General features: G+C 44.1%; 1 protein-coding gene across 1 annotated transcript in view; it reads left to right on the top strand.

Annotated features, from left to right (window-relative positions):
• nxn (nucleoredoxin) overlaps nt 1–27,337 on the top strand; it is a 39,005-nt gene that overhangs the window by 4,608 nt on the left and 7,060 nt on the right. Inside the window, exon 2 of the mRNA XM_068745620.1 lies at nt 26,125–26,242. Coding sequence (XP_068601721.1) covers nt 26,125–26,242 — 118 coding nt within the window. The remainder of the gene's footprint in view (nt 1–26,124; nt 26,243–27,337) is intronic.

Genomic DNA, 27,337 nt, shown 5'->3' on the forward strand with positions numbered 1-27,337 from the left:
CATTCGTTATCCCAGAACCCGCCCAATCCCGATTCTTGTTGCATGAAAGCAGCTTGGAATGAGATCCGCCCCCGAGAAAATGAGCAACGGTCGGTGTCTTAATGCATGAATCCTCCATCATGCACCGTGTCTCCTGCCGTCGTATCCAGGAGGTTTGCTCCTCATTTTCTCTGAGCTGAGAACACATCATGGATGGGTTGTCGTGTCGACCCTCCCCCCACTCCATCCTTCCGTCTCTAATTGCCCAACAGCCCGACCGCCCTTTCCAGCACAGTAACGGCCCCGCCGCCCCAGGGGCATCCTGCCATCCTGAGCTGTCTCCCATCTTCCTTTTGTTACCTCGGCCAGATTGGATGTTGGTTCTTTGTGATCGCCCCCCCGTTTCCCCCCTCATCACCACCACTGATCACATTACTTAAGCTAAGTGAAAGACATAATGATTGATGCGTGCCTCGGAATAAGTCAACCATATTGATTGATTTCATATCAATTTATTCATAGTATAAACATTTCCAGCGTGAAGTTTCCCCTCTGATGGTAACGCTTTCTGTTCCAGCACCGTTGCGTGTAAACCAGCTGTAAAACCACCTCGACCGGGGCGTTTTCATCCACATGCAGGCACTCCTGCAGCTCCTGCAGCTCCTGTAGCTCCTGCTCCTGTCTGAAAAGATGCTCGTTGCACAAAGAGAGCCACACTGGCACTCGCCCCACGGTGTTATCCTACAGTGATGCCATTTTTACTTTTGAGTCAGTACCGGTAATTTTATTTATCATATTAACATTCCTAACTGGTTATCGAGGAGGTGTGTTAACTTATTATTGATTAAACAAAGAGCAATTAGGATTTAATAATAGAAATCATACGCATGTTATTCTGTTCTGGAGGAACATTAACATCTTGTTTGGACTGTACGTTGGTGTGCTGCTCAAAAGTAATGGAGAAAATTGATGTGTGAGTAATTTGGGTCGGGTGGAACAATGATCTTGACGGTGAACAGGTTAGCTACGAGTAACGGATTAATGGTTAAACTACAGGATTAAAAACATGAAATGCTTTACCACACTGCAGGATACTGCTGACACACCCATCCTGCCGCTTTGAGCATTGTAGTGTTGTGCTACTGTGGAGTTCTAATGGATCCCTGCGACACTGCTGTCAGTGAGGGGACACCGGATGGGGATGTTGGGGGGGGGGGGGGGGGGGTCTGCCCAACAATGAGGATCGGGTCCATTAACTGCTGTGATGTGATTTCAGGGCTAGTATAGTTGTGTTTTTATTAAAGTGGAGAGGAAGTGGAGAATCGCTGCCTCAGGCTGAGAGATGGCTGAATGTGGGTGGATGAAAGGCTCCCTTCTGCTCCTGGGGGGCTTTGTTGACCGAGCACGGAGCCACATGTTCAAGGAATGGAACATTTGGTTGAGCCGCCAGACTCCGTGTAGCGTATCGTAATCATTGTCACCGGGCTTACAGTGTGGGCTCTTCACATGGAGAGTTTATGTTGAGTTCATTTGTTTTGTTGCATTTATCCCCTTACAAGATGCAAGGCTGGGAAAAGCAGTCAAAGCCTCACATTTGGCTCAAGTGGTCCAATTTCATTGTGACACATCAGGTTTTACTAAAGATGTCCCGATCAGGGTTTTTTTTTTTTTTTTTTGCCTCCGAGTCATTTGATTTAAAAACCGATAGCGAGTCCCGATCCGATACTTCTATAATACATTAAAAAAAATGAAAGAAGAAACGGATCCAGGATGTCCCTTATTTTTAATTTTATCATCTTATTTCAGCATTTAAAGATCCCATATTATACTCTTTTTTTCCACAAGTTAATGCAGTTCACAAACACTTACATGAAATATCTGTGAAAGTCTTTGGTCAAAATAGGAAAACAGATGCTGCAGGACAGCGTCCGTCTTTTCTGTCTCAAACAGCTCTGTCAGAAAAGCCTCTGAAAACGAAAACGAAACTAAGTTCATTGCGTGCACGTAGCTGTGCGCATGCAAGCAATGAACTTGGCAATGAATGTGCATGCATGTGTACACACATCTTGTGCGCGTTCTAACAATGTGACGTCACATTAACGAAGATTAAGATGCATTTCAGTAGTTAGTTACAGAACTATAAATACGCAGGATTGACTGGATGGTTTATTATTTAGCTGTTTTTGGGTTGATTAAGACCCAAAATCACATCCATGTGTAGAAACATGGGAAAGTGAGGTTTTTCATAATATGGGACCTTTAACTCTTAAACAGAGCACTTCTGTGGCGCAGCTTGAACAGAGTAGAGAGGGCTCACTCTGTGTCACCACGTAACTCCAGATCTGATAAAAAGTCATCGGGAGGTAACGTCCGATTCCAATCGAGTCTGCCAGCACGCGATCGGGCCCGATTTCCGATCACGTGATCGGATCGGGATTTTACCTTCGCCAACGAGACCTTCGTATCTGGACTCCCCCAGATATGATTCCAAATGGGAGTGAGGTGGTGTGACCTGGAATGAGGCAGTTCCAAGTAAAGCGATGTCATGGCAACATCACACCGTGTGTTCTATGTCAGGGGTGTGATGAAGCAACGCTGTTCCAGGATTTCGTTTCGACATAGCCTGGAAATATTTCATGATTGTCCAGGTTTCGGGGATCATGGTTTGACATTTGTGGAAAGCCAGTTATTTGCCTGGCATCAGATCGGCATCGCTGCACCCCGTCTATATGATAGACATGAAGCTGCAGCCAGCAGGGAAACAGCATTTTTAAAAGAGAGTGAAGTGTGGTTTTATGGGTTGCTTTTTGACAGAGCTAAGCTAATGCGGTGCTGACGTGACAACAGGCAGAATCGTCTCATTTTACAACCAGAAAGAAATTAAATTACGGGATTTCCCAAAAATGTGAAGAGCTTGTGTTTTATTAACAGGATAACTGGATGGTATCTTCTGAGCCCAATCACTCAGCTTCACGCCAAAGATGTTCACCAAAGGAATCCTCAAAATATTCCAATCTACAAATAGCACTCCGTCATGTTTTTGTTTTTGGACAGTTGGAAGACTCTTGAACTCCAGCAACCCTGTCTCCACAGACATCAAGCACAGTCACACGTCTTCATCCTAGCGCATGTGTGTGTGTGTTGTGAAAGATGGGAGATGCTTGAAGATGGCTGGCCTCCCATCATTCAGCTGAGTTGCTTGTAACTGTTGGCTGATCCTCGACAGGCGAGCGTTCACGCTGGGCTATTAATCCCTGGCCTGCTGAGGATGTGTCTTTAAAGGTTGGATGCCTCCACACAGATGGCCTCTGGGGGGAGGGGGCAATAATATTAAATCAGCATGAATACAAATAGAGCTTTTTAACATTTGCAAGATGGAACAAGTGATTTTAACATCATTTGCAGAGGGCTGAAGTGAACTGTTATGACCGCCGTGAGCATCATGTGACTCTGCATCATCTCGTGCCTGAAAATCAGTGCAAGAAGCTCAACGTATTAAAGAAGTATCACGGGGGGCCGGATGTTTCGTCTGCTTATGTAACTAATGCTGCTTGATGTGTGTCACTGTCAGGGAATTTAATTCAAGTTGTTGTTTTTTTGTTGCATGATAATAGTAACTTTATAAACCTTAAATTGACATTAATCTACTTTTTTCTGTAAATAGCAAATAAAAAAACAGATTAAATGACATGATAATGAGGAACATAATATAGATTTAAAAAAAGATTGATCACTGTGACTTTATGTTCTGTTTTTTCACTGCGTTGACCAGCTCAGTGGTAAAGTGGCTTCTCTGCGTTTTGGTTTCAGGTCACCAAGAGGCAGAGCAGTTAGAGGTTGGAGTTTTAATGAGCATAATTCAAGCATTGGAACTGAACCAAAACCATAACGCTGCAGAACATAAAACCAAAACAGCCGCATCAATTCAACGGCTGGGTGTTAGTTCTATCGGGATCTTTGCTTTTGAGTGGCATCCCACGATACACAGGAATGTGAGATTAGTTTTACACACTCAAACACATAATAGATGGCATTATCTACTGTCAGAAAGCAGTAAAGTCTTTTCATCTTTCAGCTCTGAGGCTGAGTCCTAAAATCGACTCCAGACAGAACTTGGCCTTTATTAGTTGGTGCACACATGTGGTGAATTTTGAAGTCCATCTGAGGAGACTTTCAATGTCGAAGGCAACAAGTAAAAAATAAAATAAAAATCATAAAGGGACTCCGGAGCACTGTGCAGCACCAACTAGGAGAAGAAGAGGAAACCGTAACCTGGGATACCCGTTCTAGAGTGAGAGAGATTACCATCAAACGGGAAGGACGAGATTGAAGCCTCGGGCCGAGAGTGTTTTTGGTCTTCTGAAGTTTTATCCATACATTTCTCCAGCTGTCTCATTCCATTGTCAAGACAAATACTACATCTTTATTCAATAAATACACAGATACAGTCATTCCACAAATATTCCAGCCATGCAGCTGCTCCGGGAGTCTTGTTTGTCAGGAATGCCTCACATGCACAAATCATTGGTGGTTTTAAGGGGAGTGAAGGATTTGACCCCCTGCTGGGGCTGCGCTCTGGCTTAGCTCTGCCTCTGTGTTGGGGGCTAATCGCTGTTTTGATGAGTCCCCCCCCCAATCTGTGTGCAAGCATCAGAGATCTCACAGCCATTTTAGTGGGCGGCTTTAGCAGCTTGGGCCTGAGGAGGAGCGCCAGTGGTCTCATCTTTTCTCTGAGGAGTGCAACCAGGAACTTGGACATATGAATCCGGGCAATTAGAGACACTGGGGGGGCGTCAAAGAGAGATTACCAGCACAGTCCCCTTCAGCTTCTTTCCTGTCCTGAACATTGTTCACTCAGTGGAGCTATGCAGGAGATAACTTAATGCTGTCAAGGGGCTCTTATCTGGGTAATGAGTTGAAACAACATCATATTACACACTTCAAAACCTTTGGTCATTTTCTTCTTTCTTATGCTCGTTTGCTATTTGCAGTAATAGAATGAGAGCAATTGTAATGTGGATTTTTCCGTTTTCACGCTATCTTACCAAACATTACGATGACGTTTCTCCAATGGCATGAAAAGACATGCTTTTCTTGTTTGCTAAGCAGCTGTGGGCCCCCCTACTCACCATTTCTAATGCTAACACATTGCTAAGGGGGCAGTGATTGTCCGCCAAAATAACAAAATACGAATTAAAGTGAAACATTGTATAATTGTTCCTTATTTACTTTAATCTAATAGCATCAAATGCTGGATGCCGAGCTCCAGAATTCGTCAGTTTTGCTGCCTTTTTCCTGATTTTTCTGTATGAAAAACGTAATTTTGGTGGTGACAAATCCTGTAAACAATCACAGCGGCATCGGAGCAGCTCCTCAAAATTCTCTGCTCGTATGATTGGCTGTTAGCCTGCAATTACAAGTCAGTGACACAAAGCCTTAGTTTTATTATATTGCTAAGTGAATTTGTACATAAAAAAAACACTGCAATCTGCCGGTGATTATCACAATGAGAATGGGAACAGTTCCCATCATTGGAAAGACTCTGCAGTTAAGTGGAAATAATTCAAGCGTATGTCATTATAAATATTATTTATGATGGGAATACAAACTGGATTCTTGTGCAGTAACTCTCAAATACTGGTTCAGCGGCTTTTGCCTGGCACAAGCAATGACTGTGACTCTCAGTCACCCTCACAGCTGCATTTTAACAAAGAGAAACCAGTGATGTGCAATCACCTCGCGAGACCTGAGCTGTCCACGTAAAGGTCGAAGTTTACGGAGCACGATGAGAGCAGCTCAAGTTTTCTCATACAGTCTTCTTAATTATCCCGGCGTGAACGGGATTTAAAGCTTACGGGTTTTATGGTGGAGGAAATGAAACTTTATGTGAAGCCATTCCTGCTGATGTGACTTGCAGCCTCCGAGGTGTGAAACCGAGCGTGGAAGGAGCGGATCGGCACACCCTCCGTACCCAAACACTCCCTCTGCTCCGTCTCTCACCACCTCCTCATTGAACAGCAATGCTGCTTTTGGAAGCTGCAGCAGGTGTGCTTTGAAAGGCCGGTGGCAGCAGGCTTGCGTCCGCCTTGACGACCCTGGTTTTTGTGTTGCGGTTGCTGAAGATGCCTTCTGTCGGGCTGGAAGGCTGCTGTCATTAAGTGAGCACAACAGAGCTGCATTGATGGTTTGTAGATGCAAAGATTCTATTCAAAACGGAAAAGAAGCCATGTATAAGTGTTGGCGCCAAGTTATGCACCTTAACTCCCCTCGATCGCTTTTCATCCATCGTATAATTATGGTAGGCAGCCGGAGCCAGAGGTATGCATGTGCTTAAAAGCAAGAGAGGCTAATAAAACGGACAAAAACTATTGCTGCAAGATAAAAAAAAAAAAGACAGAATCTTTGTTTTTTTCTGGCATGATTGAATCCAGACTCCGATAAGCCATTGCCCAATCTGAACTCTGTCCAGAGTCAAATCCTCTCAGTGAATTCTCAGTAAATGCACCCGCCCTTGATGCTCAGATATTAAATGTGTGGTTAGGTAACTTTCCAGATAAGTTTGTCCTGTCCATTTTACCATCTTTACATTTTATGCAAAGTCAGTAAACCAACATTTGCCCGCTGTAGCCGGATGAGTATTCTCTAATAGAGGTACTGAAGGCGATGCTGCTTATTGATACTCATGCTTTAATCACATTTTTAGTCTCATCCATCGTGTAAACCGGGAGGCTAGTCAAACCCTTTTATGTGCAACAACCTCTGTGCAGCCGTACTTTGAAGCATCTAACCCCCGACTCTAGAGGTATCGTCACGATGTGAAGCAGACTGGCCTCCTCCTCCCTCCCTGCTGATTAAATTTAGCAGCAGCATTGATTTCCAATACGCACTCGACATGTACCTGCGGTCGTCTTTTGTCAAGTTGCGCTTGATCTCTGTCTTGCGTGTTACTATTGTGAAGTTAAACTCTAGGAGAACAGCGTGTGATGAATCGAAGCGTGATCTGCTGCAGCTGCTCTGGTGGTTTGAGGTGTTGATGCTCGATGGGGGCAGCCGCTGAGTCGTGATGAGACGTAGCGGACAAAAAGTAGTCCTTCGTTGAGCTGAAAATTATTACTGTTGTGAAAATGTTTGCACCAGACCTTCTTGCACATACTTAAACACGAAGTAAATATACTTTGTTCTAGCAAGATGCAATGTCTCTTTTAACTGTGGACCAACTGGTTGTGGACCTTTTCTGTCCTATCCCCTCCTCGGGGTGTTGCCTAGTGTTGCAGTGCATGCATGAAAGGAACTAGAGAAGTTGCTCTGGATATTACTGGAACAAAAGACCCAACATGTGGAATCATTTGTTGCAGAGTTCCCTGTGTGGCTGAACCCTTTGAGAGCGGAAGACGTCCTCAGTAAGCATTTTGCTGCTTCAGGTGTAGAAAACATGTCCAAACAAATGTTTAAGAGAGCAGATGTTGCAAGGCTGCTACAAATCTTGTAGGTGCTTTATGAAAATCTACAAAATATGAAAGCAGAATTTTACATCACTTTTATTGTATTATTATTATTATTGGACTGGATGTACCACATTATGTCATGTTCAAATATTAGGTACTATTATGCTGGTGTTTCCCAGTCAGGCATTCAGTCTTTTGAAACAAGGTCTGTGCTACTGAAGTTTAAATAAAGCTCTGCTTTGAAATCTGCTAGTTCTTACAGTTGTGTCCTTCCGTTTGGTCTGATTTTCTTGAAAAGCAGCAGGAATAAAGGACAAGACCACCCGTTACGCCTCCGCTCTGTTCTGAAAACCAGAAGTTATAGTGCCATTGAATATCAAGTTAAATTTTATTCTCAGATTTGATTGATTTTCATATTTCTCATCAAATTGTTTTTGCATAAGTGTAATATCGCTGTTATAACCATTGGTAGATGAGTTGGGGGAAAAATATGTAATAACACTGATATCAAGATGGATAAAGCAGTATTTTAGTGGTTTTTAGGAATATAATGCTGCGTCAGTGTGTATGGGACAAAATCTTTGTAATTTAGAGCTTGAAATCCTCGAGCCTTCTGATCAATAACTTGCTACCCATCTTGTCTGCAGCATCTGTTCCCACATTATGTTTAAACTTTAGAAAGCACCAAAGTTGGAATAACGACCTCCCAGTAGGGAGAATGTGAGCAAGCAATTATTGTTGCTTTCAAAGCCAAACTTCCTTCATTAAATAATCTTTTTTTTAATTAAGGCGCCTCCTCTGCGCTGATAATCAGCGTTACCCTGGACATCACAAAAAGCCAGAAGTGTATGATGCGACCCTGCACCCTTTTAAGTTCCTTCTGCTGGAAGAAGGAAATGACACATTTCCAATGATGTCTTTGATCCTCAAATTGCAGCCATTATGTGTCGTAATTTCCAGTCAAATTCCACAGAGTGTCGTGCTTTTGATGCTCTTTCACGCTTGGCTTTGATATTGCCAGGCTGTGATGATGAGTATGAATAGAGCTTCTGATTCGGTGCATCGTTTATGCAATACAACTGCTGCTCATTATGCAAGCACATAAAGGACCATTTACCATCAGTCACTCTTTATATATGCAGTGTATGTGCCAGTGGGAAGCTACTCAAGCTTATTATTTTAATAATAAGCTTGAGTAGGTCGACTTGTGGTGCTCAGAAGACGATGGAGAAAATACGTTTTCAAGGCTCACAGTTTCCTGTTTATTTATCTGACCTTCCAGTTGATTTCCAGAGTGTGTGCTACTCTTCCTGCACACTTTCTCAGGCTCCAACAAACGCCCCCTCGTCGCTGGCCCCTTGTAATCCTCTTTACCACCCCCCCCTCCAACATTTCCCTCGCTTCTTCAATAAGCTCCCTCAATAGGCCTGCTGGGTTGTCAACATCAAATAATCACGCTGAGAGCGGCCCACAAGTTTAAATGTTTGGAAATGCTGCAAAGCTGCTTATATGGAAGTTAAATGCTTTGACTTTGAAACCCTGATTCCTTTTTTCGATGCCACACTGAAACTAGTATGTAAACATCGCAGGATGGTGAGTTACAGATAGAAACGTTTTAGCAGCTACTTTTCAGATGGCTGTCTTCTCCTTCGCCTGGTGATGAGACCTGTCAAAGGAGAACCCCCCCCCCCCCCCCCGTTTGTCTTTTCTTCTTCGTCAACGAGCAAGATCGGCTGTCGACTTTCTATCAAAAAGCACTGTGTTGGTCATGCATTCTTTATCATGCGCTTTAATATTGCATTCATGAAAGATCTCAATGTGGGGAATAAAGGGGAACGGCGAGGAAGTGGGGGAAGGAAATGCTTTGTTGTTTCCCTTTACAGGTCATATTTTTTCACCACACACTGTCTTTGCTGCAGTTGGAGTCTGTTTTTGTAGAAAAAGAATCAATGCACATTTAATTTTTTATATATCTACTATATGGATTTGCACGGCCACGTGAGGTCTGTGGATCTTGAGGCTTTCTTTCCATTTTTCTTTTTTTTCCTTCAATAAAATTACAAATGAGTGATCATTAGAAATTGCAGATTACGATCAGGCGGCTCTGGAGGTCATAAGCGTTGGTGGCCCCCTGTCTCCGGACCGCTGATGTGCAGCCCTTGGTGGAAGTCAAGCTTTCTCGCAGCTTCCCTGGCAATCTGCCCCACTTTTACAATGGCTGCTCTTTTCATTTTAGCCCTCGCTGAGTGATTCCTGCCCTCTGCCCCCCCCCCGGGTTGCATCGTTGTCACTCAACATGAATGAGAGCAAGCGTGGGAGGACATCCTGAAAGACAGTGACACTCTCGAAATCCACTCCATATAAGCAATTGGGGCATGCTGGTGCATGGGGCTAATAGGCTTTTATGAGCGTACTTAAGAATTCACTCTTTACAACCAGTTTTTTTGGAGGCTGTGAAGCCCACACAGGCTTTTCAGGTGATTTATAGGAACTATTTCTTGCTTTCATGTGCCTGTTTGGAATACTGGAGGAATGTGAGGCAGTGCTTCCTGAGAAGTGGGGAGCGTTTCCTCTTGGACGTCCACAATGCGACTGAATATATGCAAAGCTTTCTCTTAGCCGGGCTTGTTAAGCATCAATACTAAGATCCTGCTTTCAATATGGACCATTAACGTTGATCCAATCCCCACTCAGAGGACAGCTCCCTTCCTTTGTGACCTCAGTGTCCATGAAGGAGCGACCTTTTCCAGCTGCGGAGGTGAACAGCCTTGTCCTTCTTCAAAATGAAACTATACAGATTACAATCAGACCACAAACTGTTGTGGGATGATGATGATGATGATGATGTAAACATTCAGCTGTGGGGTAATGCAATGATTGGAAACTGAGCTGCTCCTCTGTGTGATGCGAACACCAGTGACCTGCCTTACTGGCCAAGCACACCCGGAGCAATCTTGAGAAAGTCCTTCAATTAAATGAAGATCTAATGGAAGAACTGCCGCTGAGCTGTCAAATTATTACAGGGTGGAACCATTAGTTGGATTGTAGTTGCAGAGACATGAAAAATTGTGTGAAATATATTTGCAGCCGATACAAGCTGGAGTTTGGAGGAGCAATTAGCAGTTAGTGGATTCCTGTAAAGCCTCATTGAATGGGCTCTGTAACAAAAGCCGAAATGCGTCATGTCCCCTCTGCTTATTCCACGATAATTCCATGCAAGCATTCTTTTTTTTCTTTTTTGTTTGTTTTTGTATGACGCATGAAAACTGCTGACTGTATGTCCTCGTGGAAACAGTGAGGCATTCAGGATGCTTGTGTGCTCATTAAAAATGAAAAATGGCAGCATTGTCAGGTCTTTCATTTTGTAAGAGAGAACTGCATTGGTTTAAAAAAAAAAAAAAAGATCCCATACAAGATTCCAATCTAGCTTGAACCAGTCCAGTCTGGTCCATTTGCTGCTCGCTTAGCTGGACCACACAGACTGGATGCACGCTGTCCTCCTCTGGGAAAAAGATGCAGCAGAACTGCTTTCCAGATCCGTCTCCGGCCAGAGACAAAAGGGAATAACCATCAAAAGCCAAGTACAGCATTAAGATGCTCTCATGTCAACAGATTATCTGCAATGACAAAGTCAGATAATGAGCCAGGGCTGTTTATCTGAATATCTATTGGCCACTTTGAGAAGTGTGTGTTTCTCCAGGTTATATCTTCTAATGAGTTTGGCGATCACTCCTTCTTTTGTTCTTTGTTTGAAATGTGTTTCAGAAAAGGTCAAAGTCAAAACCTCCTTGAAATTTGCTGCAGATGTTCTCGGTCCCTCGGCGAAGAATGCCAAACATTTGCTGTCCCTCGTCCTTTCGCTCCGTTTCATCACGACACCCCACATTCTGCCAGGCGCATTGTGTGGAAGTAGCCTAAACAAATGGAGTATTTTATTTTTAGGAGGCCCCACCCCCCTCCCACCCAGACTGTGATGTCTAAACTAAGTCTCCCTGGGCCTTTGCTGGGCTTTTCAGGTTTTATGCAGTCTGATTTCCAGCTGTTTCCTCCATTAACCAGATGGCTTCGTGCTCATACATCATTTCTACAATGGGGAAAGTAGACGTTGCAGTTAAATGGTTGCTTCTTCTGTATCTTTGGATGTGATATAAGATCAGAAATCTGCAAAGGGTGTCATTTTGAAAATTGACCAGCTTTTATAAGGTGTCCCTTTGTTTGACTTCCTGTCTTGCTGCAAGTGCCAATAATGGCTGTAATAAACAGTTCAGATCCAGAAATGATCTTTTCCATATATTTCATTTCACCGGTAACTTGGTGACAGACGTGGCTTTCGTTTGTTCTCACCGACTACACTCATTATTTAGTGTATCAGGCATATCATTTTATACATGCAGTCATCAAATTATTAGTGTCAGGTCCTCGGGGACTGTATTTCTGAACACCTCTTTTTCCAATCAGATTGAATTCAAGCTGTTTTTTAAACAGTGCTGCTTTGGTACGGAAGTAAATGAAATAGCAGGCAATGTTTTGGGACTATAAATGTCGGAGGGAGCCGGAGTGACGTGCCGCAGCAAAGAGCAGGCAGTACGGTCTGCTCGTGGTATGTTATCTGCCAGAAATTATACACGTGATACACGCGCAGACTCATTTCCAGCCAGGTCGTTGCAGTCGGTCACGTCTCGGCCACCGAAAACCCCAACCCGTTTTTCAACCGCCACGAGTGAGCACTTAAGCAGAGAGCTGGTCGTGCAGCAGATCTCACAAGTGGGGCTCCCTATTATTAAGAACATAGGCCTGCTGTTCAAATGTGGAAGACACCAGCTCCGATTTCATTCTTCTTTTTATTTTGTCCAGACTTACAGCGGCCAATTTTGAGGTAAACAAAAATCTTGGCGTGCACGATTTCCTGGTAATTAGCATGTAGCTCATTGTCTGCGTCGAGACATGCTTCGTGGGATATCGGCAAATGCACTCTCTGCATTTATGTAGGGGGGTTCAGCCGACGTATTCTCTTTAGGCCACTATAGACGCTACGTATTCGACAGGCAACTGTTTCCTGACCATTTGGAATCAATCAGAGCAAAACACCAGCTACACGTGTTTTGAAGAAAAGCCCCGAAGCCCAGAGACAACAAAATGTCTGCAGGCTAAAACAGCATATATGAAGTTCAGCCCGGATGAGAGCGGCCGAGCCAAACCTGTAGTCAGACCGAGACTGGCCGTGACACAGCAGGTCACACCTCTGGGTATTGCCGACGGCTACATAAAGACCCTAAGCTCTGAAAAGCAGTTTCAGCGTGACGATCCATCCACGCTCCTATTGTGCGACTGTAACACCGCAGCCGCTGCGCCGTGTTCCACCAACCCAACGCACAATGCTCGCCGGCCGTCTGTGTGCACGGATGTCGGTTTTGCTTGTGTCTGGCAGGATGCGGGTAACATTCCAGGATCGCTCTGTCCGGTTTCTGCTACTATGCATTACAGCGAATGCCACTCACAGGCCAGAGGGAACGGGCCGAAGTGTGTCGGTTCGTTCAATCCTGTTAATGTGGAACAGCATTTGATTAGATCCGCTCGGCGTTGGGGCGGCTGCATCAGTGTCTGAAGAGTCTCCGCTCTCTGTATGCCACTTAACGCTGATGTTAAAGTGCTGCGTTCAATGGGCCCCGTAAAAGAAAAGCGGGGCTACGTCACCGACGCGAGGCTGCGAGTGTGAAGATTAGCAGCACGGTGACGTGTTGCGTTACCATCGGCATGAAGGAAAAACGGCGTTGCATGTTTTGCATGCGGAGTGTCTTATAGACTCCTTCTTTGTTGTTGACACAGCTTCAGCTCAGATGGAGGTTCGAGGCCTGCTTCTCCCCCCTCCAGAGGAAGCCATCGCCTCTCAGTCATTCCTTTGTATTGTAAGAATAAAGAACTGAAATGTGAAAATTGCCAGAAGTGCATCATCCGTTCTGTCAAACGTTGAGGGTTGACTATTTTCACATCAGTGCGTGCATCAGCGCACGCCCAACTCGCTGTCAACCACATCACACCCACAGGGAGAGATGGAACCCCCCCAGCCAGGAGGTATCCCCCCTCGGAAACATACTGCCTTCCAAACATCTCATCTCATCCACAGAGAAGACATGAAATTGGTCAACATCTGTAGGGGTGTTCCTAAATGAACGGCGGGTGACCGAGGTCCGGATGATTGTGAATGCCTCACGTGGAATGCACGTCTCTTTGAAGAGGCCGGAATGGTTGGATTCATGTTTTAATAGGCGACGTAAAGACTTTGGTGTCTTCCCTCCACGTCGTTGGCGACTGCGTTAGCCGTGACTTGACAGTCACCTTGCTCCGGGCCCAGAAAAAACAGAGCTGGTTCAAGATGATGTATTTTTCCTTTGTGTTGTTTTTGAGAGAAAACTGTGTCTGCAGAGTCGAATTCGAATTGCAATCCAATTTTCAACAGTGCGAAGAACAGGACATTCCTGAGGACATATCATCTCCCTGTCACTGCTTTCCATTTCTACCGGGTCCTGCAGGAAAGCATTTAAATACGGAATGACGGGTGATTGTGCAGCCCATCGCCTATTCACCCTCTCCTCCCTCATTACTGCCTCTCTACTGCCCTCAATGCATGCCATTACTGTCCGTCTTTTTTAATGAGTAGACAGAGATAATGGACAAATGGAGGACTGGAAAGGTGGCAAGAGATGACTGAGGGATAAAAACCAGGCTATTTTGGTCGGCCTGCAGGTGCAGACGGCAGCAGTCTCCCCACTCACCAGGAGAAAAGTGATGAAGGCTCTAATGTGGCGGCGTGGATCGCCGGACGTCGCCAGCGCATTGCGAGGCCACACAGAGAGACAGAGATTCACCTAAATTGCATGATTTTGGAGAACCCGGAAAAAACCCACGCGGACACGGAGAGAACATGCAAACTGACAGAAAGGCCCCATGTTGGATTTGAAACTGCAACCTTCTTGTTGTGAGGCAACAGTTGCGCCACGGTGCCGCCAAACTGCATTATTTGAATTAGCTAAACAAATAAATGAATGACTCGTGATCTCTCAAATTTATACTTGAAACATTTAAACGCAAGTACTGAAAATTGTTGAAATAAACTGATAAAAGTAATCTTGTAGTTGTTAGCTACACTGACTGGTCTAAACTGACCCGAATAATACCAGTAATGTACAGCATGTATTGGGAGGTGTTAAGGGGGGGGGTTCATCTAAAGGCTGTATGGTCACATCTGACCAAAAGGTTCAGACCGAATCCCGACTTGTAGAGAAATAGTGAACATAATTGCGGCTGCGCTCACACTACCCGCTTGTGCGCTGCTAAAAGCAGGCTTTGACTCTTGTTCTCTGCACTCGGCCCCCCCCGCAGGCGGCTGGTGATGCAGGAGCTGCAAGCATGCAGGCGTGCAGGCAGACGGGGTGGGGCTGGCACCGGTTCGAAGGCCCCGGCGAGACGGAACCAGGAGAGCGTAGAGCCCCCCCCCCCCTGCGGGTTGTCCGGCTTAGAACAGCAGCGCCTTTTGTGTCTGCTGGTTATTTATAAACCCAGTAAACCCACAGCACATTCCAGGCTGCCATAAACTCACCTCACCTCATGTGTGTCCTCTTTGTCTCCGCTCGGAGTTGCATTGGAGCCGTCGGGATCAATCACTCTTACATCTGGTCTATTGAAGAGGACACAGAAAGCAGCCAGCGACTGTCTTCCTTTTCCAGTTCTGGAGCGGCACGGGTCGCCATCGGACTTCTTCCTTTCTTTTGTCAGTATTTCATTTGCACTCGGCTATATTGCATTTTTATGACGGCTGCTTATGGTCTTCAATGACTCATATTAATGGTGGTGGTGGGGGGGGGACTCCTTCACTGGCCAAATACCAGTAGTCCTCATTTTAATGTAAGCCTATTGCTGAACTTAACTTTTCCTTTTTTTTTCTTTTTCTTTTTAAAGTTCAACTTTTTCTCTCTGTCTGACCAAATGTCCCGGGAATTCCCTTTTTAAGTTTATGGGGAACAAAAAAAATAAATACACGCATCACATTTTCCAGGACAGCTTTTCTAAACATGGGACAGTTAAGCGTTCAGTTTGACGATGTTTCCATATGTAAAAAATGCTAAAACCTCACATGAAGCACTGATGAAGAAATGAAAGATACACTCTTTGTTTTTATGCCAGCATCTCAGGAGAGTCATTTGAGGTTCGTCCTCTTCTTCCTCGTCTGCCATTTTGCTCTGCCTGCAGCTAAATGCGCGTTTCCTGTTGCTGAGTCGAGAGAGCTGTTGGAGGAAATCCCAGCGCTAACGGGCATCCCTTCCTCTGCTGTTGAAATAGACTGTTACTCACAGCAAAGCTCCAGTGTGCTGCAGATATGCAGTATGGAAAAGTATTGTTGATGTTTTTACAGAGTACTTATTCAGGTATTTACTGCTGAAAATACGTTTTTAAGGGAAAATGTATGTTTTATTAAATCTTCTCCAATCAATGTTAACAGTTTAGTTCCGCTTTACTGCTGGGTAATATTTGTTTGACTCAGAGATAATTCCCCATAATAAGGGAATGCAGCATAAGTAATCATGCTTCCACTTGTTAGCCTTCTTGTAAATTTCAAATGGTTGTCATGGAAAATTAATAACATTTCCAAAAAGATGTTTTGACAACGGGAAATAAAGAATGAACTTCTACTGAATGAGCTAAGGTGGGCCCTGCAGGGTAACAAAACTGTGTGTGAACTTACACACAATGAAAATGAAATGGCAAGTTTTATGAATGAAACAAGTTTCAGGGTACGTCCTACTACCCTGTGTAGTTTCATTTCCATCTCTTGTTAGCTCCGTCAGGCCGCTGCTTTCTGTTAATATTATGATGCAGAGTGTTTCAACCAAGATGGTCAAAATGTCCTTCCCTCCCTCCATAATGGGAATAATGGAGACTTTCTTCTTTTCCTTTTTTTTTTTTACTGGAGTAATTAATTTCAAAAAAGACCTTTTTGTTTTTTCTCCCTTTCCATTGACTACCATACATATTTCTCGCAGTAATAACATCTCTTGGGTGATAATGAAAAGAGAGGATTGCACCATCCTGTAGAAAAGACCCACAACTACTGAAGACATCAGAGCAGTATTGCAGGCGATGGTAACCTCTGCCTGCCTCCGTGGGGGTTCTCAGATCTCTGTGAAAGACTTGTGTAGCTGAATTACAAACACACTGCAGAGACGCTTTTTTCTGATGACATTCTTTTTTTTTCTTCTCGTAGAAGCTTCAAGTTTAAATACTGGATGGCTTGTTTTATGTCTGTGAATCGAGGAAATAGAAAGCACTGTTTCTTCACCTTTCCTGTGGGTGTGTTTACAGGAGACTTTTGGAGACTTTAATTCAAAATCAATGTCAGGAAGGCTGGTTTTGGGGGCCGCTGCTTGCCTTCTGTTGTTCCTCTTTTTTTTCATAAGCTCCGTTGCTGCTAATTCTCACTGTGGGATGTTTTGTCTTTGATTGTAAACCATCATTATACCATTCGTGAACACAGCGGTTTAGCAGCATCCAACAGCGAAGGACTTAACGCAGCTTATGCGAGGTTTTAAAATGATCCCGTGTGAACAGACTGCTGTAGTTTATTTTTACCACATTTCACCACATTCCAACCACACCGGCTCTGACAAACGTGTGTGCTCTCGTACATTTCATTAGGCTCTTGGAAGGAAGGCTGCACCACTCGTATAGACTGTACGTGTGAACTCAGATCTGCAGTTTGCATGAAAGAGTTGCCCCTTAGTTTTTAGGGTTAAAACCTCCTCGGCGGCATTTGTTGCTTGTGGGTCTTGATATCATACAATAGTTCTACTTCTGATGCCTTGAATGGCCTTGGCAGTGGTACTTTTGCATGCGTCAGCCAAAAGCACTGTAATTTCCGTTCCTTTCAACCATTCATCAAAGTGTGTTCCGTGCTTCGAGAATGATTTCTTTTACTAAAGGCCTTTCTTTCAAAGCAACCTGTCGAGACATGAAACTTGTTTGAGATGAGAAATCCATCATTATATAAGCCATCGCTTTTTTTCTCCACATTTTGTATATTTTTTTAATTATAGAAATTTAGAAACGGGTCTGATTTGGCAGCTTCTTGGTGATGCATTCAGGGACATTTTATAATTGATGAAGAACAGCTTCGGCGTTCCATCGCATCTTCATTTGGCAAATGATGATATGTGTTCCAGAACAGAGCAGCTATCAAAGGATCATTGCTTTTGTCATCAACGTGTGATATACTTTGCAAAACCGATGACAGAATTGTGCAGCTGAAATTACCGATCGAATAAATGATTGAAATCAGCAAACTATTTTAATATTCAATACGTTCATGGAACCTTTTAATTGAAGCTGCCAAGAGGTCACGACCTCTGACTTTTTAAATGTGACATGTTGCTTGTTTTCTTCCCTCGATGGTAAATTATTCATCTTTGGGTTTTTTGATAGGAGCGCAGAGAAACTCATAACTTAACGATTTGCAGTCTTCTGAATATTTAAACTGTGATTCATTGACTGATGATGTCAGTTGTCAGGCTTCCCATCCCTTCTAGTCTCTGTGCCATAATGGGAATTATTATGCAGCAGACACTGAAAGAGAAAAAATAAATGTTCTGAATACAGATTTGTGCAAGGGAGCCTTTTACATTGTGTTTTTATGTTCTGTGTTTTTCCAACACCTTTTCCAACATCTCTGTGCTGTAGTTGATCATTTTTATTTATTATTATCAAGATTACCGGAAAATATGTATTTATTTTATATTATTTATTTATTTTTATTTCATTTATTTATCCGAATCTTCAGAATTTGAGGCTGTTGAACCTTTGCTCGTTTTTGAAAGTCACCTGAATTAATTACAGACGATCATTTAGTGGTTATTGATTGATTAAATGTGCTTCCATGTTCATGTGGTCCATATTTGATTTGTATGATCTTTTGTGCAGTACTTAATTTGAATGAAAAGGAAATCTGCCCCCTTCAGCTGTGCCAATATGGTCAGATTTTATTGGAGACAGAGTCTGTCACCACTGCTGTGAAAAAGTGTCCAGAGCTGGTGGGGGGGGCGGGATAATCCGAGAATAAAGCATGGAATTGGTGGGGGGCTTTGAGAGAGATAGAAGAGGGGTCCAGATGTACAACTCGACTATAAAATGCATGGGACTGCCTGAAAGCAGCTGCCAGACAGATGTGGCTTTTAATGAGCGTAAGACTAAAGGAGGAAACGGGTTAATGGGCGAGTATAAGGTGTCGCTGTGTAACCAAATGTCACCGTGGTGCTGTGTGTAGCGCAGGTAATGTGCAGAAAGAGTAAGAATATCCTTCCCCTCGGGAAATGTGAACCTACTGATGTGACAGCCCATCATTGTGCATCATAGCCCACAGCAGCAGAAGCTAAATGTTTAAGGTTCAGACAGGTGGGAAGTCAGACTTTTTTTTTTCCAGTGTCTCAACATCTTACTGCACAACATGTGACTTTTGGTGCAGCCCTTGTCAGCCGGAGACTGTCCTCTCAGGTCATGTGGGCGGTGCAAACCCACTGACGTGCAAAGATGAGCTACATCACAAGTCTGACGGTGGAAGGGATTTCAGACCTCCGACATTAAATGGCTGCATATTCACAACTAACACATTATCGAATTTTTCTGTCGCACTTTGAATGTATTTGTATTTTCCTGCGACGCCAGGCCATTCACTATAGATTCACAATATAGATTATTAAAAGAGCAAATTATTATCTGTGTGGGACGACATGCGTCTTTGTTATGTGTTGAACTCAGAGCTGCCCTTTTGTGCACTAAACGCTGATAATGTCCTGAAAACGCTCCCTTCACGTTTCTATAAATATTAATGTGGTCTGTTGTGATGGGATCAGGAATTGAGCGGAGCTCTGGGAGTCTTCCCAGGGCTCCGTTTTGAGGAGGAGTGTTGGGAGTTTAACGTGAGGTTAAATAAAGGTCACCTCCAACCCCCCCCCCCCCCCCCCCTGCTGGCTCTGCAGGAAACCGGTGAACCAGACAAACACTAATGTGGATGCTTATGGGCCGGATTTATGTACGATCATGTAATGGCATATTTAATTGGGCACCGAGTGGAAAAGCAGATGGGGGGGGGGGGGATCCATTTGTCGAGACGTATTCTTATGTGCTTTGTCTCATTGTTAATACGTAATATACTGAGATTCCCTGCGTGCACATAGCGTTATGGATTTTTGCTTTCCGCTGTGAGAAGAAACCGCAGTATGGCAGTTAGTGTTACTTAAAATCCAAGGCCAGCCTAGAAGCATTTAAAATACACCAGGGGAGAAGGTACGTTCATGCATACCTTTGCAGGGATAACGCTTCTCATTCTGAAACACCTCGGTTGAAGTGAGGCGGGAGCAATGGCTTGGTATGAGATGTAGTAAGCTACAGTTGTCTCGGTTGACGATCCATTATTAAAATAAGGTTGTTGATCGGGCTCTGCAGAGAGTCATGATGGCTGTGACTGTGACGCTCGGACAGCGTCTTCCATTAAGCAGCCTTTGTGGTGCTATTACAGGAGGAGTCTGTTGACAGTCACCCATGCATAAACGCTATCTTCTAGCATGGCAGCCGCAGAAACATCGCGCGCGCCTGAGTGGCCGGCCTTTCCAGGTTAAAATTAGGTTTTTTGCGCACAAAAACAATGACTGTGATGAGCGCAAAACTTCTGTCGGCCGTTATTGGCACAGCTTAAAGAATATAAAACATACTTCTCTGACATGTACAGATTCTGCACATGTCTTTTATTACAGTTGTGCGGGAGTGCATGTGTCACATTAGCTTCTGGCAGGAATTTGGATTAAAATTAACTTGGAAAAACATGCTCTGCTTTCCATGTGATGAGTCGTCCGATTGCTGGAAGCGTTTAATGTCTCGGAGGGTCACACTGAGATAAAAGATAAAGCACGCCCAGAGCCAGACCAGCTTCATATCATCTCCATCTGTCTGCCTGTCGGACCCTGAAGGCTCGATGTGATGAAAGGCAGGCTGCATGTAGAAGTTGAGTTACGGCAACCATTGAATCGTGACACAATTAGTTTCTGTGATCCTTTCAACTATCCTGTAATTTTGTAAGCGACTATATTTTCCAGTGTGTGATTTCAAACAGCATGCAAACATTAATACTTCTCATGTAGATTAATGTTAATGCATTCTGAGCTTCACTGGATTTGGGGGATGTTAAATCTGCAGAATAATCAACCAAATCTCATTAATTCTGTGATTCTGTTACAATAATATTGAACATTTTAAAAGATAAAAGATAAGGCATGAATCTAGCAGTAATTCTGCTTAAGATTCTCAAGTAATAATCACATGTAAAACCCAGCTCCATCAAAATCTGCAACCCCTGCCTATATTTTTATTTGAATTGTCTTTAAAAGGACATTTCTTTTCAGATGAATTGTTTGTGGTTGGAAATATCAGTTAAACTTAGACTAAAGAGGAAGGAAAGAAAAGCAGTTGACATTTTTTTCCACATTACTGAGGTGATGGTGTATTTTTCATAGGTATGAACTTTGCTCTTGGTAATGTATCACAAATAAAAGGAGCTAGTTGGATGCAGAAATAAAAAACAGTCGGTCTATAGAGGGCAAACGGGCAGGTCTCAACACCAATGGCTGTAAAGAATGCACCCCCCCTGCCATTCTGACCTTTGACCCTTCCGATGTAGGCCTCAGGGGGGGTCAGCCCACGTCTGTGGCGAGACAATCCTGCAGATACCTATTGAGCCCTGCTTTTTACTCCTTTACAATACCCCCTGCTTTTTTTTACACCGCATTCTTGACTACAAGTTTGGATTTAGGACCTGTATTCAGGGGGTTGCTTTTGTGCCTCCACACAAAGCTGGAGGGCGTGGGGGGGCACACACCCACACTGCTTCCTCCCCCTCTCTCTGCTTCTTCTATTGGCCAGTTTACACGAAGCCCGCTGACATTCTGCCGCTCATTTCCATTCATTTATCCCTGAATTATGAGTAAGAGTACACAGTGTGACTGGCAGTCAGCGACATATTAAGATTTTGTGTTTAGTGGGGCCGTTGCAAGGTGCAAGGTTTTTCCTGGTGCATTTAACCGTCACAATGAGCGTGAAGTGCAGGATGAGCATCTGCATTGGCCACAGAGGAGCTGATGGGAGTGAATGGCATGTACTGTAAAGATTTTCTGAGCATCTCGAGGCTCTCGAGCAAATCAAGGAAGTGCTGCAGAAAACTGTGACAGCAAAGCCCTGATTATGAAAGTTCCAAAAAAATAACATGCACAAGTGAAATGCAGTGAAGCTGAGGCAGATTCAAGCGTAACGCGTGCTGCACAGAGGCCGGCGGCTGAGCAGCTGTCACAAGCTTTGTGAGGCGTGAGACTCTTTACAGGGTGAAGAGATGTTGGGTCAAAGCAGCGCAGATGGAAGCGCAACGTAGCGCCGCGCTGGCCTTCATAGCGTTGGCTTGAGCGTGAATGCGAGCTTGGTGGGTGGGGGGGGGGGGGCTGCCTTTTGTAACAAAGAAGAGCAGCAACGTGGTTTTGAAGTGGATGCTGGCTGTTGCTGAGAACTCGGGGAGAAGGTTGGTTCTCGTCTATCTTCAAAGCAACACTGAGAGGAATAAGAGGAATATGCAGGATGAAGTTTTCTATGTGTTTTAAGGTTATTGGGTTATTGGCTGCCGAGAGGAAACCTGAGTTCAGCCTGCTCTCCCTCCCTCCACTACTGTAAATCTTTACGGTCACATCACAGTGTCTTCAGGTGCTTGCAATAAAAGTCCGGCACAAGACAAATGCGTGTTGAGCATGTCTTCAGGCACCTAATCTGTCCGTCAGACATGCAGCCTCCCATTGTCCCGCTAACAACTAACATCAATAGGAAGCCGTCAGTCACCTGACTCTTATCTCTTCTGTTCAGGAGATCATTGTATAAAATCTGAATGTTATTTGCCTGCTCTATGAAAAACATTCTTCTTGGCACGAGTGTAAAGATGAGAAACAGTTTGCTGCGTAATAAACTGACTTTATGAATTTCTGAGTAGGTTACAAAATCTATTTATCAATACTGCAGGTCTCGGTCTTCATGCATGACATGAGAACTTGGTTCTGCGTTTTCCAAGATAACACTTGATTGTCACCATGTGTTCTCGATAGCTGAAGCTAACGGCGCTGTGCTGCGATCAGAAGCACAGCAGGGGGGTTCCTCTTACATCTTCTGCTGCAAAGGGGCTGACTTTCCTTTGTAGTTGGTTGGTACTCCTGTTCAATCAGCGCACGGAGCTTCCGGCTGATGCCTCTGGCCTGACCGGCCCAGTGAAAGCACATCTGTGAGGAGGTAAAGTTTGAACGACGATGGCTGAAATGGACACATTGAGTGATTCTATTGTTGCTCTCACTGACGATGTTCTCGCCTCACCAGCCCTGCTGCAGAAAAGCATCGGTCAGACAGCTGGATGCAGCTCCTCTGGGTTTCCAAACGGACCGGGTTCAAAACTGAAGCAGATGTGAAACTCTTAGGCCTCAAATCTGTCGGTTGGGGGGGGGGGGGGGGCATGTTTATGCATAATGGTCCACTGGTGCACAGTGGCCTAATTTGCTTTTCTGTAGCCATGCGTGATCCAATTAGCATGATGAGTGCTGGACTCAGGCTAATGTGTGCATGTCAAAAATGAGTAAGTGAGTCGTTAGTGTGGACATCCAGCTCTCCTTAGAGTCTAAACAAACTGACTGGCTTTTATTGACATCCTTAAACCAACCTGTATCTATCTAATGCATGTTTCCGAGCCCATTGTGCTGCAGGGCGTTTAATCTCCGTTGATCGTGATAACCGAGAAAATGTTTGCGATCGAGTGACTACCGGTAATCTGCGCAGAATCTACTGGATAGCCGTCATATATCGATAGAGGGAGCAGTGATTGTTTCTATCTTTGATTATTCTGCGGAATATTTTCTCAGTTAATATATTTTTGTCTCAAGTAAGATGCAAATGTTCAGCAGCACTTTCCAGGAGTGCAACATTACCAAATGTTTGTCTGTGAAGGTTCCCAGTCGTCCTGTGTGTGGCGGGTCTTTGTGCTGAATAAAGTTTTATTCATTGAAGAAGCCTCTTTGATGAGCCCAGTTGTATTCAATGGAACAGCTTCATTTAGGGAAGCTCATCTTTAGAATTGGCTTGAATTGTGCTGTGATCTGTGGCTCATTGGACTGATCAGCGGTATCGGTGTGTTTTTGTAACCCTCTGCAAGAATACTGATGAGCAAAAGACTTGAATGTAATAGTTTCAGCTCTACATAAGAAACAACAGCCTTCGGCTCTATGTAACAAGATAATGTTTTTCAGAAACGATCGCTGCAGCATGTGGTCTTCCTGATTTCTTCCTGATGAAGACTGGAATGTTTCTGTGCGAGCCTCTTCTTCATTGCTCTGCAGGAGGCAAGTCAGACAAGCCAGCGACTTATGTAGGGCTGTTCAGCCTCGGTGGAGGTTTGTGCTTGACCCTAAAAGGACCTAGCATTCGGGGCTACATAGATCTGCAGCCACAGATGATTCAAGAATTAATGGCAGCTTAAAGAGGAAGAGGAGGTTCTGCCTCCGAGGCTGCAACTCAGCTGCACTTTTAATGGAGCGGCGTGACTGCACTGAAAAGATTAGGTACAAACCACTTATAACCTTTTAATAATGATGACCCAGATCACCATGTGCATGGTGTAAGGTCAGAGTGCTTTTCTAGTTTCTCTTTTGAATGTGTGGAGACGTGCATCGTCCACAGTGGATTAATCCTGTAATAGTGTGCCCGAAGTCTTCTGTAAGACTCATTATTAGATCACATTTTCTTTTTTGTCTGATACTATATTTTATGACTGAGCTAAAGGAAGCTGCATCCCATCAGCTGAAAGCGGTTTATTGTAATAGGGATCTGTCGGTAAAGCAGATGTTCTAGTTCCATATTGCATGTCATCTGTAATTCAGTGAACTCAGGCCTGTTTTTAAAATCACGTTACGCTGTGTCATCCCTTGGTGTGGGATTCCTCAGGGCCCCGGCACGCTATGCATTTCTTAACACGTTGGAGCTAGTGCAGAACCAATCGCTCCATCGCCCAGCGTTCGTTTTTCCTCCAGTGGTTCTTGCACATCTTAAATCCGTCTTTCAATCTCACGTCACGCGCTTGGATGCCAGCAGGAAGCTCAGTGAAGTGATGTCAGGTATGTGAGCTTCTGGAGACAGTCGCGGTTTAATGCCCTAAACTCGGTTTGTGAGCAGAGAAGAACTTTCCAGAGCAGCATGAAGTGTTTGTGTGGTAAAACCGTGGAAGGCACTGACAGACTTCCAGACCAACATTGCCCGGAGGCTCCCGGTCGTCGTGTCCGTGGAACAAGACCGCCTGACCTCTGCTGCTGTCGGTACGCATTACAGCGTACAGTAATGCGTAAGAGGGAGACGCACAATATGAGGAAAACACACACACTGTGCAAGTGTTGCCCCCCCCGCTCTTACCCAGAGGTGCTTTGTGCTCAGCTGCTGCGGTGATGTCACTGATTTCAAAACAAAACAAAAAGAGAAGGAACAAAAGAAAAGGTTTCCATCAAGCTGGAGCTCGGCGGTGACCCAACTCCAAGGTTACTTCACTGAGCTTCAGGGAAAAGCAGCGCTCACTTCATTGGGCACACAACCTGCTTGAGTGATGGGCAGCAGACCATTATTATACTCTATTATGTAGGTAGGCAGAACATGAATTAGATAAAAGCAGCATTAAATGTGGCTGTTTTATGCTTTGAGTCTGGCTTTTAATTTTCCTTTTTGTGCTTTAATTTACTAGAGGCTGATTAAAAGCCTTTTGATTTGATCATAACCTGAAGAACTTAGCTGAAAAAAAAGGGTGAGGTATTGCAGAAAGTTTCTTGTTTTACTTTGGGTTTGGATTTGTATTCGCTCTCTTTCTTTCTTTCTTTCTGTTTTGTACTTGCTGATTCAGCAACATTGTACGGCGCTGATTGCTGCTCTTTACCAGACAGGGCTGTTTTCTGTTCACAGCCTGAAGATGCCTTTTTCTGATACGTGAAATGCTTGATCTGCCCTTTGATGTCGGGGACTTGACTGATGGCTCTATGTATAGCAGTTGGTTCATGCACAAAATTCCAGCGAAGAAGCTTCTCCTCTGTCTTCATGGGGCCGTATCTATATCAGCTATGCATGTCCGAGGCGTTGGCATTCAAGGCTACTATCAGTCATATTTCCAGGAATCTCTACTAATTCCCAGGGTTCCGATTTCTCTTTTACCGCAGAGCGACATTTGCTGAATTCCTCGACGTGCACTCTGCTTTTGAACTTGTACTCATGACACAGCAGGGTCACAATGAGTTCAGCCTTTCTATTGCAGCAGTGTCTTATTTTTTTATTCCCCCCTTCTTGCACCGGAGTGTATTTTAAATGACCTCGGCCTGTGTTTGTGCTAATAGATATATCCGATGCTGCTCATTTGATATGTGGTTTGCTTTTACCATCGTATTCCAGGAGAACGTCTTGCAGCTTGTTGAACACGTAATTTGAAACTGGGTAAACTTGCGTTTTCCAGCTGCTGAGTTGAAATCAATACGTCTTTTTAAAATCTTTCCATCCGTCTATGTTTTCCAGCCTCTCATCTCCTCTTTTTTTTTTCTTCCTTTCTCCCGTTTTACAGATGAAGCTGTGGAACAAATACAAGGTAACCAGTATCCCATCGCTGGTGTTTGTGGACGCAGCTACGGGGAAGGTTGTGTGTCGAAATGGTCTGCTGGTAGTGAGAGATGACCCTAAAGGTGAGGCACACACACACACACACAGTCTGACCTTAATCTTCTTTACTGAATGATTAACTCAACCTCATCCAGCAGTCATTCAACCCTAACAGGTATTCCCTCCGGGCTATGGGCGACAGATGGGAGACTTCCTCTCCTGTTTATAATCTTTTGTAAAATGTCTTTAAGACAATAATACGCCCAAATTAATTTGTGCTCTTTCTTCATCGGTTATTGTTCTCCTCCACTTGTTCCTCACTGAGCAGCTGCAGGAAGAAACAGAAATTTTAGCACTTTATCGTGTTGAAATCAGCCAGTGCTATTAATTCCCCGTTTTTTTTCTGATCTTGACCATTGGAGCAGAAGAAGTAGTGGGAACAGTAACGTGGGGTGATTACAGTAAGGACTGCCAGCCATGCCTCAAATGATGCAAAACCATATGAGGGACGTGAAGGAAACACAGATGCGTCATAAAGAGCGGATGCCAGACAGATTGCAGCTTTAGATAGATATCCTGTCCTTGATTGGATTAAACATCACAAAGGATGAAGAGCTCATCACTGATCATCAGGCTTATCAATCTGCCTTCTGCTTTCTTCACCAGAAAAGCATTCCGTTCCTCTTCTCCACACGGTTTGATTTGTTTCCTGCTGTCGTTTGTGTTGGTGCTGCCATAATTATAGCGCTGCCTAAATATTGTAGTGTGTCCACATCTCTCTCACTCCATCTGCTAAACCTGTCATTCCTGCACTTTGAAGAGGAGGTAGAGAATTAACAAGGGTTGGATTGCATTCCTTCGCTGCACAGAGGACATCGTTTTGTGGTTTAAAGATCTCAATATTTAGAGACATTGCCTCTTCAGACTTTATTAAATCAACTGTGAGATAAAAAAAAGTTCCCTGAGTTTGCGGAAAGGCCTGAAGGCAACACAGCAGCAGAATTGATTTCATGTGAGTGCAACAAATTTTGCAGCCTTGCTAAGGAAATTCAGTCCAGGCTTGCGTTATTAACAACAATTTATTAAATGTTCTTCCAAACGAGGCTGAAGATAAAATCTCTTGGCCTCAGCAGTTCCTGACATGACCAATCATTTCAGCAACTGCAACTGCAGCTGCA

This window comes from Brachionichthys hirsutus, chromosome 11, assembly GCF_040956055.1.
Source record: "Brachionichthys hirsutus isolate HB-005 chromosome 11, CSIRO-AGI_Bhir_v1, whole genome shotgun sequence".
Taxonomy (NCBI): domain Eukaryota; kingdom Metazoa; phylum Chordata; class Actinopteri; order Lophiiformes; family Brachionichthyidae; genus Brachionichthys; species Brachionichthys hirsutus.